The 13,333-nt window shown below is 42.4% G+C and overlaps 1 protein-coding gene across 1 annotated transcript in view; it reads right to left on the minus strand.

The window, feature by feature from the left end:
* LOC117807843 (F-box only protein 41-like) overlaps nt 1–8,610 on the minus strand; it is a 15,720-nt gene extending 7,110 nt beyond the window's left edge. Inside the window, exons 1-6 of the mRNA XM_034677253.1 lie at nt 8,324–8,610; nt 6,021–6,102; nt 4,841–5,009; nt 2,265–2,792; nt 2,072–2,151; nt 395–467 (exon numbers count right to left, since the gene is read on the minus strand). Of these exons, the coding sequence (XP_034533144.1) occupies nt 395–467; nt 2,072–2,151; nt 2,265–2,792; nt 4,841–4,987 (828 nt within the window). The 5' untranslated portion in view covers nt 4,988–5,009; nt 6,021–6,102; nt 8,324–8,610. The remainder of the gene's footprint in view (nt 1–394; nt 468–2,071; nt 2,152–2,264; nt 2,793–4,840; nt 5,010–6,020; nt 6,103–8,323) is intronic.
* Nucleotides 8,611–13,333: the final 4,723 nt, after the last annotated feature.

Below are 13,333 nucleotides of genomic sequence, written 5' to 3' on the forward strand. Positions count from 1 at the left end.
CTATAGGCTCAGAATGCTATAGACTCAGACTGCTATAGACTCAGACTGCTATAGACTCAGACTGCTATAGACTCAGACTGCTATAGACTCAGACTGCTATAGGCTCAGACTGCTATAGGCTCAGACTGCTATAGACTCAGACTGCTATAGACTCAGACTGCTATAGGCCTCAGACTGCTATAGACTCAGACTGCTATAGGCCTCAGACTGCTATAGACTCAGACTGCTATAGGCTCAGACTGCTATAGACTCAGACTGCTATAGGCTCAGACTGCTATAGGCTCAGACTGCTGTGTTCTTGTTTACTTTTGCAGGTCATAAAAAGACCTCCCTGTTTATTTCGGTCTGCGTCATGCTCAGCTGAAACCAGCTGATTCAGATCTGAGTCACTCACCTGAAGTCTGGACTTGGCCTCGGCCTCCTTCTCTGCAGTCTCCCTCAGAAAACACTCAATGTCCACCATCTCCCTAAAAACACACACAGACAGTGTGTTCTGACATTCATTTCATCACACAGCTTCATGATAAAGAAATGTAGGGTGCAAACAAACACACAAACAAACACACACACAAACACACACACACACACACACACAAACACACAAACACACACACACACATATGAGCACAGAGAGTAAACAACATGCAGATACATGCAGCATCACACAGTGACCTCAAACACACACACACCCTGAGGGCTGCTCAGTCTCCCTGTCATCTTATATTCATCATCACTGCAAACCACAGCTGTGTGTGTGTGTGTGTGTGTGTGTGTGTGTGTGTGTGTGTGTGTGTGTGTGTGTGTAGTGATGCAGACTAAACATGACGTGTCCTCCATCTGAGCGTTGTGTTGTTTTGTGTTCAGTACATCATGAACACTGAGAGTCTCCTCGCTGCAGACATCGCTCCGTCAGGAACAGAGGAGGATAGAGAGAGGAGGATAGAGAGAGGAGGATAGAGAGAGGAGGATAGAGAGAGGAGGATAGAGAGAGGAGGATAGAGAGAGGAGGATAGAGAGAGGAGGATAGAGAGAGGATGATAGAGAGAGGAGGATAGAGAGAGGAGGATAGAGAGATGAGGGTAGAGAGAGGAGGATAGAGAGAGGAGGATAGAGAGAGGAGGATAGAGAGAGGAGGATAGAGAGAGGAGGATAGAGAGAGGAGGATAGAGAGAGGAGGGTAGAGAGAGGAGGATAGAGAGAGGAGGATAGAGAGAGGATGATAGAGAGAGGAGGATAGAGAGAGGAGGATAGAGAGAGGAGGATAGAGAGAGGAGGATAGAGAGAGGAGGATAGAGAGAGGAGGATAGAGCAGTCTGAAGGCGGCCATATTGAGTTCACTACGTGTGTTTGTGTACTGTGATCACATTGTAAACATTACTCATATTTCAGTAACTGCTGCTGCTGCTAGTCCCTTTTATCAGGCCGTCCTAATAAACCTCAAAGGCTCTGCAGCAGGTCCAGAGCGCTGCAGCATGAGGACTGATTCAAACCAGGGAGAGAGAGCTCCCCTGTGTTAGCTTCTCTGCACTGACTCCCCATAACATCAAGAGTCTCAAGTCCTCCTGCTCACACAGACCGTGTGACTCTGACTCCTCAACAAAGATTACTGCCTCCAGATTGCTATAGACTCAGACTATTATAGACTCAGACTGTTATAGACTCAGACTGTTATAGACTCAGACTGTTATAGACTCAGACTGCTATAGACTCAGACTGTTATAGACTCAGACTGCTATAGACTCAGACTGTTATAGACTCAGACTGCTATAGACTCAGACTGTTATAGACTCAGACTGCTATAGACTCAGACTGCTATAGACTTAGACTGCTATAGACTCAGACTGCTATAGACTCAGACTGTTATAGACTCAGACTGTTATAGACTTAGACTGTTATAGGCTCAGACTGCTATAGACTCAGACTGTTATAGACTCAGACTGTTATAGACTTAGACTGCTATAGACTCAGACTGCTATAGGCTCAGACTGCTATAGACTCAGACTGTTATAGGCTCAGACTGCTATAGGCTCAGACAGACGGGCAGATGTAAAGAAACCGTATAGACACTGACTGCTGTCGGTCATTCAGCTCTCTCTCTTTTCCATCCATCTCTTTCTTTAATCGCTCCATCATCTCCACGGCAGCAGAGACCTGAGAGATCACAGAGAACACTAAAATGTTAAAATCTAATAAACTTCTTTGAATATTTAAAACCAACAGAAGCGTTTATTAAAGTCACCGTAACGGAGCCATACTCCACCCACCTGTCTGGCCAGGTAAGTCGCCTTGTCCTCCACTTCCTGTTTCTCACACTTCAGTCGCTCCCCTTCGCGCTTCTCTTCCTCTAGCTCCGCCTCCCTCCTCTGTAGCTCCGCCTTCAGTCGACCCATGCGGCTGTTCACCCTCTCCTCCACCTCCGCAAACGTCCGGGCAATTTTATGATCCAGCCCCAGCCCCAGTCTCTCCTCCAGCCCAATCCCTACTGACAACCCCAAGTCCAGGCCCAGCTGGAGCCCCATCTGGCCCAGATTCTGCCCCACAGAGCCGGGGAGGGCCAGAGCTGTGGAGGGGACCTCTGGAGGTCCAGCTGAAGAGGGTCGAGCGGGGTCCCCTGAAGAGCCGAACATTTCCCTGAGCAGCTGGACGGAGGCGGACGAGGAGGCCAGGTCCAGGCAGGCCAGCGGCAGGGGGAGGCTGTGGGCGCTCATGCCCAGGGAGGAGCTTTGTCTTTGGGATACAGCTTGGTTGGGGAGTGGGAGGAGGGCACCAGGTCTGGAGCTCCTAACCCGAGCCTGAAACAGAAGGGTTCAGGATCAGGGTCACATTTAAAAAACAGTTCTCTACACTCAAAATCTCAAATACTGACACTGTGCTCCTTTACATCCAGGTAGTAGAGCTTTAAGGTGCATCTGGACCAAGAGTCCAGGGGTCTTTTAGCCCCCAGAACTACTTCCCCCTGAACTAAAAGGTTCCTGGTCCCCCATTGTTGTCTGCGTTTCGACCGTGGGCTGAAGTCCCGGGTAGATTGTGTAAATCAGGCCAGTGACGTATGGAGGAAAAAAAGTAAATGCACTACACCACCAGACCAGTAGAGGGCAGTAACACAAAGAGGAATGCCATTCATCACAGATGACACCATAGACAGGCAGGTATCATTACGAGCAACACAACAGTTAGCCTGTTAGCATGAAGAGACTCAGCTGGTCTGTTTTAGATGGTGCTATATTTCATCACAGATGGATTAGCTGAATCAACACGTGAGAGGAGATAAGCGCGAGTAGCAAAGACGTTTCAACACGGCTTTAAAATCCTTTTGAACTCAAAAAGCCGTGATCGCAGAGATCGGACGGTGTTATGGTTTAAACGGCGACCCTGTTAACTGGAGACTCTCAGCCGGATGCATCCCTCATAAACGTCTTTAGACCATCATTAAATATCTGATGAGGATATTTTGAAATCTTAATAAAAACTAAACTAGTTTGCATTCCCAGGAACTCCCTCTGTGTTTCAACAGCTGTGTAAACTCCACAAACACTGACACGTTCAGCTGAAGGTCTCCAGTTTACAGGGTCACTTTTAAAACCGGAACACCGGGAGGAGAGACGCATTCACGGTGGGCTGAGAGAAGACTACTGTTACAAGCTGCTAAATCAAGAGAATCACAGCTTCTTCTTTTGAAAAGTACACACACATACAAAAAAGATAGAACCAATAAAAACTAATGAAAGAAAGAGAAATCAAGTCAATCACAGATGGACAAACAATGACTGGGAATGGTTTTTAGAAAAAATTGAAAAAAAAAATTTAATTTTTTTTTTTGAAAAATAAAATTGCCCCAAAAAAATTGCCCCAAAAAATTTTGACAAAAAATTATTTGACAAAAAAATTTGACAAAAAAAGAGTTGACAAAAAAAAATTTGACAAAAAAATATTTGACAAAAAAAAAATTGACAAAAAAAAAATTGACAAAAAAATATTTGACAAAAAAAAAATTGACAAAAAAAAAATTGACAAAAAAATATTTGACAAAAAAAAATTAACAAAAAAAAAATGGCAAAACAAAATTTGACAAAAAAGTTGACCCTGTCGAACAAACAGATTTTCCTCAAACTTGAAATTGTGCTCCGACAGCAGAAAAACATGAAAAAGCAATGAATGAATCAACACAAACACTGACACTTTCAGCTGAAGGTCTCCAGTTTACAGGGTCACTTTTAAAACCGGAACACCGGGAGGAGAGACGCATTCACGGTGGGCTGAGAGAAGACTACTGTTACAAGCTGCTAAATCAAGAGAATCACAGCTTCTTCTTTTGAAAAGTACACACACATACAAAAAAGATAGAACAAATAAAAACTAATGAAAGAAAGAGAAATCAAGAGAATCACAGATGTGTGTGATGTTATTGTGGACGGAGGGAGGAATAAAAACACTGAGGTTAATCTACCAATCAGACACGTTCGGCATTGCAGGCCCCGCCCCCTGAAAGTCCCGGGACCTTTGAAAAGTACTATCCCCCTAGCAGGGGCTTTTTAGGGGGGAGATTATCTACCCCTGAACTAAATGTAGATCCTGGGTCCACCGGTCCAAACACACGTAGTTCAGGGGTAAAGTTCCTCTTGTAGTAGAGCTATAGAGCTTTAAGGCAGCAGACATTAACCAGAGCTACAGCTCCAGCTAGTGGAGGGAGGCTGAACTACCGCTGTGACACAACACATGATTTGTGTGATCACATGTTTCTGTTGTTTTCTGACATTCAAAGGAAAAACAAATCAATGAATCAATAGAACAGATGTTGTTAGGTTATAATAACCATGAGAGGAAGCAGGGTTTGATTTACCTGCGAGAGCACCAGCAGGGTCTCGTAGGTGTGCCGGCTGACCAGGTGAGCCCTGAGCTCAGGTACAGACGAGAAACGACACTGGTCCCCACAGCGAGGACAGAAGTAGGGCAGCTCCGAGGAAGACGAGGAGGACGAGGAAGACATGCTTCAGCGGGGAGCTGCAGACCTGAAGATAAAACAGGAACAGAGACGCTGCAGCAGAGGGAGGGAACGGATGGTTGTAACATACTTTGTGCTTTTATGTATTCCTTCAGCACGCACACACACGGTGAAACTGGGTCAGTGTGCGAGCGTGTGTGTGTGTGTGTGTGTGTGTGTGTGTGTGTGTGTGTGTGTGTGTGTGTGTGTGCACTACATAATTGATTTTGTGGAAATAAAGATTTAATGAGACTGAAATCTGTGGATTAAAAACAGCGATGCTTCCAAAATGTGTTTATGTGTGTGAGTCATTGTCACACTTCCTGGACAGAGACCGCCGTGGTGATGTGTATTTGGAACATCACACACACACGCCTGTAGGATCTGACATTATTAGGACATGTGTGTGCGTGTGTGTGTGTGTGTGTGTGTGTGTTTCTGGAAGGCTAATTGGTAAGTGAAGCATTGCTGTTCCGCTCGACTGACCGTGTGTGTGCGTCTGCCTCTGGAATATGAAAAACACACATTTGCTGATGCTGCACTGGGTGAGTGCAATCTGAATGGAGTGTGTGTGTGTGTGTGTGTGTGTGTGTGTGTGTGTGTGTCCTCAGCTCAACCCCGTGCGGAGGAATTTAAAGTCTGGATGGATGAGCAGGGAGAAAGAAATGTCTGGCTGTGGATTTGGTGTTTTAAACCCTGGTTCTCTCTGATGTGTTTCATGATGAGAGTTTTTCTGGAGGCGGTTTGGAGCTTGAATCCTCGACGGCTGCAGACCACAAATGTTTGTTTATGTTTAGCTTACGGCGTCTTAATTGCAAGAACTTGTCTGGTTCAGACATTCTTGCTCCTTCAGGATGAATTATAGCATCTTTGGTGATCCTCCGACTTCTGCTTTAGCGCCACCATCTGGTCAAAAACACGTCTCTGTACGAAGAAATACCCTCATGGTGTCCCTATCAAATCCCATGTTCTTCTAATAAGCTAACGTTAGCATGCTTACATACCAAACCACGGCCGTGCGGCATCACCAGCTACTCACTGTTAGGGGAGTCCTGTTGATCTCTTACGTCACAGCTCCAGCAGGAAGCATGAAGACACTGCGGCAGCGTGACTACGGTGTGCTGAAAGGGACAAAAAGAGCACAAATAATATTAACTTCAGAGTAATTACAGTTCTAACGCTGACAGCCTCGTGGTTTTTATTTTACCTAAAGATCCTGCGAGGAACTTTAGGCTTGTGTTGATTTTGGCGCCCCCTGTGGACAAAACTGGAACCTTCTATTCAGCGATTATTTCCACCCAAACTAAGTCGTGTTCGTCTAAAACACCTCAGAGGGCGAGTTGTGTATTTTCCAGGGATGACTAGAACAATTAGCATATTGCTAGCATCAAATATTGATAATGACTCCAACCACTTCACTTATTCATGTCTCCTCATGGTGGCGCTAGAGGAGTTTTGTATTCTTCAGTTAATCAGATATCCTGATTTAAGATAAGATAAGATAAGATATACTTTATTGGTCCCCCATTAGGGGAAATTCTTTTGTCACAGCAGCTTACAACACGGGACAGGGGAATACAACAATGATCTAACATAGTTAAAAATATATAATACCAATAATAATAGCAATGATAAAGGTAAAATAGAATAAAATAAAATAGAATAAGGGCGATATAACAATGTGTAAAACTAAAAATGTGTTGTTCATTGACACAAACTCTCCAGAGGCTACAAGCCTGTGTATTTGGAAATATTAAATATATGTAACATAACATGTACGGATGGGCAATGGTTTGCGAATATTCTAGTATTCGTTCACTTCGTAAAAATCAAAGAGTTACTTTGAATATTTTCTCATTTTGAAAGTATCATTTTTCATCGTTTCTACCATAGACTGTAAATAAAAATGGACAGCGTTGCTCCGCCTCTTCCTGTTGAAGAGTTCTGAAGCCAAAAAATCTCTCCTGGGCGCCGCCATTGTGCAGCCAGAGCCTGTGAAGCCTTTGTTATAAGCTCCGCCCTACAGCGTGATGTCACAAGACGCTGTGTGTCCTTTGAAGTTTCCCTCCACGGCGGCTGTGAATCAAACAGGAAGTAAAACCCCGTTTTTTAAACTCTAATAACCAACGAAGAAGAAACTTTTCAGAAAAAAGAGGCCTTGAACACAAAACAGTCAAATACTAACTACATATCACCACAGCATACGGATGTGAGAAACATTCGTACCACGTGTATTTATTTTTTAAAGTTTGACTGCTCCCCCATTCAAATGAATGGGGGAGACGGATTTTTTTACCTATACTGCAGCCAGCCACCAGGGGGCAGTCACACTGCTGAAAGCCTCACCACCAGGGCCGTATCCGGCATGCTTGGTTTCTACCGGTGCCTGGTTGTAATACAGTATTCCCGCCAGACGGTGGATACAGAGCGTCTTAAAGCTGTTTGCTAACCCCATTAAGTAACAGAAGAAGAAGAATGCTAACCGCGTTAAGTAACAGAAGAAGAATGCTAACCGCGTTAAGTAACAGAAGAAGAAGAAGAATGCTAACCGCGTTAAGTAACAGAAGAAGAATGCTAACCGCGTTAAGTAACAGAAGAAGAAGAAGAATGTTAACCGCGTTAAGTAACAGAAGAAGAAGAAGAATGCTAACCGCATTAAGTAACAGAAGAAGAAGAATGCTAACCGCATTAAGTAACAGAAGAAGAAGAAGAATGCTAACCGCGTTAAGTAACAGAAGAAGAATGCTAAGCGCATTAAGTAACAGAAGAAGAAGAATGCTAACCGCGTTAAGTAACAGAAGAAGAAGAAGAATGCTAACCGCGTTAAGTAACAGAAGAAGAAGAACCCTAACTGCATTAAATAGCAAAAGAAGAAGAAAACAATGGGGACACTACTACACACATATTCAAACAATCGTCAAATAGATGCCCGTGATTATCGAATATTTGGTTTGAAATGCCCATCCCTAATAACATGTTAGCTTGGAAATTTTACAGGCGCTAAACTAGCTCTTTTGAATTTTTATGCTAAGCTAAGTTAGCTGATTGTTGACGCTAGCTACATATTTACAAACAAGGACAGTCAGACATGTAAACACAGAACAAAACATTTACCAAAAGTGTTTCTGGTCTCTTAAGTTTGAAGTTCTATCAGATTATTATAAGTTAAGTTGAATTTATTGTCCATTTGTTAACATTTCAGACCATAAAGTTAAATCAAATATGACTCTAAAAGTATGTAACATGTTAATCTGAAGAGATTAAATCTTATATTTTAATATTTTGAGACAGATGAAACTGAATATATTAGCATGTTGTCTCTTTAAGCCTCTGAACTCTTACCTTCACCTGCATCAAAAGGAGCTTCAGTCACTCAGCCGCTCGAGTCCGTTGCCATGGTTTCCCATTTTCCCGCCCTGGGATTCATCCCCGCCTCGTGCGGCGGCGGATCGATCCGGTACCGGAGCCGTCTCGTGCAGCAGCGGCGGGGAACGCAGCTGTGTGTGTGAGTGTGTGTGTGTGTGTGTGTGTGAGTGTGTGTGTGTGTGTGTGTGTAAACGGCATATATGTGTTTCCAGCCCCTCCTCCCCTCGGCCGGCGCGTGCTGCTGCTGCTGCTGACGTAAAAGCCTCGTGACGTGTCCTGATGATGGCGGAGCAAAGAGACGAGGTTTAATTCAGCTTTAATATATTTAATCTACAGTTTAACATTACCAAAAAAATAAACTCAGGTTTTTAATTTTTTTTAAATAATTTTAAAAATATTGTTTTGTGTTTTTTTTTGTTTTTCTCTCTCTGATTTTTGTTTTTTTGTTTGTTTTGTTTGTTTTGTTTTTGCTAATCCTCCTTTTTTACGCGTCATGTCTTTTTGGGTCAAAGGTCTGTTATTATTATTATTTTTTAATGTATTTATTATTTTTAATTTTCTGTGCTTGGGAAGAGGAGTAGGGTCACTGAAAAAAATAAAAAATTAAGGTCAAATATTTTTTTTAATTATTATTCTGAGATTAAAGTCAGAATTCTGCTGGATTTTCAAAATAAAAACTGTCTGAAATATAAAAATGTGCCTGGTAATTATATATTTGGCATTACAATAAATCTCAGTTTCCACTGATATGTTTTGATTCAGACTGAAAGGAGAAAAACTCAACATGTGATGCTGCCAATTACAGTTACACCTGATTTTGGAATTTCAAAATAAAAGACATTGGAAATGTAGCATTTTAGTGATGATTTTGGATATTTTCAAAGTGAGATTCTTTTAAAATATTTTTCTGTTTCCACTGACTAATTTTAGTTCAGACTAAAGGAGACAGAATTCTGACTTTAACCTCAGAATAAAAATAATAATAATAAAAAATTGATCTTAATTATTTTCTGAAAATCAGTTTTGTACAAAAAATGAGCCTGTTGTTGTTGTTTTTTTCTAAAAATGACAAAATAATAAAAACATATATTGAAAAAATATATATATTTATATTTATATGTATATATTGTGTCGGGGTTTCTTTCAAGAGTACCCTACTGCAGGCAAGATGGCGCCGCCACAACATCCACACCGGAAGTCCATACCGGAAGTCCATACCGGAAGTTACAAAGCTAAAAATGTTGCAATAACACCCACACCGGAAGTTACAAAAATAAAAGCCTTGAAAAACAGGAACGTGAACGCAAAATAAAAGCCTTCAAAAACACGTAGGTTTACGCGTAATTCTATGAACTTTTTTGCACTTACATTTTAATCGTATCAGTATTATTGACTAGTTGATTGACTCCAAAAGTGTATAGGCTGTTGAGAATTCAAGTTACTTAGAAGCCTGCACGAATCACTAAGTTATAGTGTTAACGTCTCAGCCATGCACAGCCTTTTGTTCCGAGTGTGTGTTGAAATACTTAAAGCTGATTATGATGCTGCCGTGATGACATCTGCATATGCCTCTCTTGTTTTGTCTGGGTCATATGTTATTTTATGTTGTGTTAGCCTGACTGTACCTCAGTACAGTTTGCTGTAGTGTTTGTTCCAAATTACCTTGCATGCTGTCTGCCTATGTGATCACATGTATAGATTAATGAATGAATGAAATACAGATCCAGAGTAGATCCACAGTCACGAGAGAAGAGCAGAATGTTATCTATGGTGCAGGGGCGAGTGGAGGAGGAAAATGTAGAGGTGTGTGGTGACTGTTTCTTTTTTAACATAATTTGTAACACGTTACAATGACACAGTGACAGGGGTGTTCATTAACCACAAGAACAAACGGAGGGAATGGTTTCTCCTTCTATTTTGAGACATTAGATGGGCGTAAACACTCTGAGCTTGTCAAACAGTTTTATTCAGATTGAATGCTTGATGCATGTACACCAATGTCTTAACAAGATCACTTTATTTGGCGTCCATGAAAACATTGAAGTTGGAACCTTCAATTAGAATGACTAGAAAAACTGCAAATGTATACATAGCTACTGTTTCTTTCCATCCAACCCCTACTTGAAATGTAGAATTATACTTTATTTTATGTTCTTTTAATGTTATATGTATGATGTCTTAACCCTTTTGTATTGATAATGTTGTACTTGAAAAAGAACAATGCACTTTTGCTATTACAAACTCCAAATCAACATAAAATATTAGGACTAAAATATTTCAACTTGAGGCACCACTGTCAGCCACTGATGATAGATGTACAGTACACATTTCTGGGGAGCCTCTGTTGTTTTTGTGGTGAATATAGATCTCTGTGTACAGCTTGAGTGTATTTTCCCTCTTACTTACAGTCTTTTCCTTCTCATCCCCTCCCCCCACACACACTAACACTCTACATTATTCTGTTCTTCATACACAGCGGGATCTCTCTCACTCACTCTCTCTATCACAATTAGCTTTCTGCTAATTGATTTAGCAGCGACAGACTAATGCAATCAATACGCTACACGAAGAAGAAACTTCCAGTTCGAAGCATCCGGCATTGGGTAGAGAGGGGGTTAAAGAATCACTTCCGGTATGGACTTCCGGTATGGACTTCCGGTATGGACTTCCGGTATGGACTTCCGGTATGGACTTCCGGTATGGACTTCCGGTGTGGACTTCCGGTGTGGATGTTGTGGCGGCGCCATCTTGCCTGCAGTAGGGTGCCTCTCGTTTCTTTTGCTCAATGCAGATTTTTTATTTAGCTCATCCTTTTTGTCTTGATGACTTAATTTTGAAGACACGAAGAAAAATATATTTTAATGATATGTTTCTATATGTTCACCCTTAGACAATAAAGCTACATTAAAATATGAAGGACAAAAACCCAGAGGAGACTACAAAATACTTAAAAATTAAAAATAATAATAAACATAGAATTTACAAAATCTTTAAAATAAAAAAAACTGTGAACTTTGATTCCTGTGGTGGAAAACCCTTTGATAACTGCCATGAAATAATAAAAATAAACTGTAATGGTTGTTTAAAGTGAACACGTACTCACAGAGCTCTGCATTGGAGGAGTTGTAGTTCCCCCTGGTGACCACATGAGGGCAGCAACACTCTGTAGAGCAGCACAATGTTTGGTTTCACTGCAAGAAATGAGAAGTATCTTATAAACAGACTCAAAGTGAAAGTGTCCACTAAAAAGACCTGAGTGTGATTAAAGCCTGAGTGTTCCTCTGAGTTTACCATAGAGCTCTATGGACAGGGAAACACATGACTGAGCCACCCTGCAGCTCTGCACGGCTTCTTCCTGTCTGTTTGATTAAATCAAGAGAATAACTGACCTTTATTTAATACGACTAACTGCACTTTAAAGTGTCTTTAGTAGGAACCAAGTCACACCGAGTGAAAAGGCAGAGCAGCGTGTGTTTGGATTAACACGTGAGGTTATTTTATTTGAATATATAAATATATATATAGAGAGAGAGCTGAGATAAGTCAGAGCCGTCTCTGTGTTTTAACTGGGAAAACAAAAAAGGCTGAGTCTTTGAGCTGCCGTTACCATGGCAGCTCGACCTTGACAGTTCCCAGAACTGAACAGAACTAACAGGACCACTTGTTGCCTAGCAACAGCCGCCTGTTGATAAGTAGAACAGGAAGTACTTAGAAATTTACCGCAGTGATTCTGAGGGAGAGGATGAAGACAGAAGAACATTTCAAACAATCAAAACCTGCAGGTCCTCCAGAGTCCACTAGAGTGTGTCTCCAGAGTCCACTAGAGTGTGTCTCCTGCAGGTCCTCCAGAGTCCACTAGAGTGTGTCTCCTGCAGGTCCTCCAGAGTCCACTAGAGTGTGTCTCCTGCAGGTCCTCCAGAGTCCACTAGAGTGTGTCTCCTGCAGGTCCTCCAGAGTCCACTAGAGTGTGTCTCCTGCAGGTCCTCCAGAGTCCACTAGAGTGTGTCTCCAGAGTCCACTAGAGTGTGTCTCCTGCAGTTCCTCCAGAGTCCACTAGAGTGTGTCTCCTGCAGGTCCTCCAGAGTCCACTAGAGTGTGTCTCCTGCAGGTCCTCCAGAGTCCACTAGAGTTTGTCTCCTGCAGGTCCTCTCCACTAGAGTGTGTCTCCAGAGTTCACTAGAGTGTGTCTCCTGCAGTTCCTCCAGAGTCCACTAGAGTGTGTCTCCTGCAGGTCCTCCAGAGTCCACTAGAGTGTGTCTCCTGCAGGTCCTCCAGAGTCCACTAGAGTTTGTCTCCTGCAGGTCCTCTCCACTAGAGTGTGTCTCCTGCAGGTCCTCCAGAGTCCACAAGAGTGTGTCTCCTGCAGGTCCTCCAGAGTCCACTAGAGTGTGTCTCCAGAGTCCACTAGAGTGTGTCTCCTGCAGTTCCTCCAGTGTCCACTAGTGTTTCCTGCAGTTCCTCCAGTGTCCACTAGAGTGTTTCCTGCAGTTCCTCCAGTGTCCACTAGAGTGTTTCCTGCAGTTCCTCCAGTGTCCACTAGAGTGTGTCTCCTGCAGTTCATACAGTGTCCACTAGAGTGTGTCTCCTGCAGTTCATACAGTGTCCACTAGAGTGTGTCTCCTGCAGTGAGTCAGTCCCCATCGAGCCCCATGTTAAATAAACACCAGGGACAACCTGATCACACACGACATATCAAATCAATCTGCAGAGAGGAGAATAGAATGGAACAGATCAAAGCAGAATAGAATGGAATGGATCAAAGGAGAAGGGAATGGAATGGAGCAGATCAAAGCAGAATAGAATAAAATGGATCAAAGCAGAATAGAATGGAATGGATCAAAGGAGAAGGGAATAGAATGGAACAGATCAAAGCAGAATAGAATGGAATGGAAGAGATCAAAGCAGAATAGAATGGAATGGAAGAGATCAAAGGAGAATAGAATGGTAGGAATTTACAGTGATTAATTGTAGACAGAAGAAGAGACA

The sequence above is a fragment of the Notolabrus celidotus genome, chromosome 23 (genome assembly GCF_009762535.1).
Source record: "Notolabrus celidotus isolate fNotCel1 chromosome 23, fNotCel1.pri, whole genome shotgun sequence".
In the NCBI taxonomy this organism is placed as follows: Eukaryota; Metazoa; Chordata; class Actinopteri; order Labriformes; family Labridae; genus Notolabrus; species Notolabrus celidotus.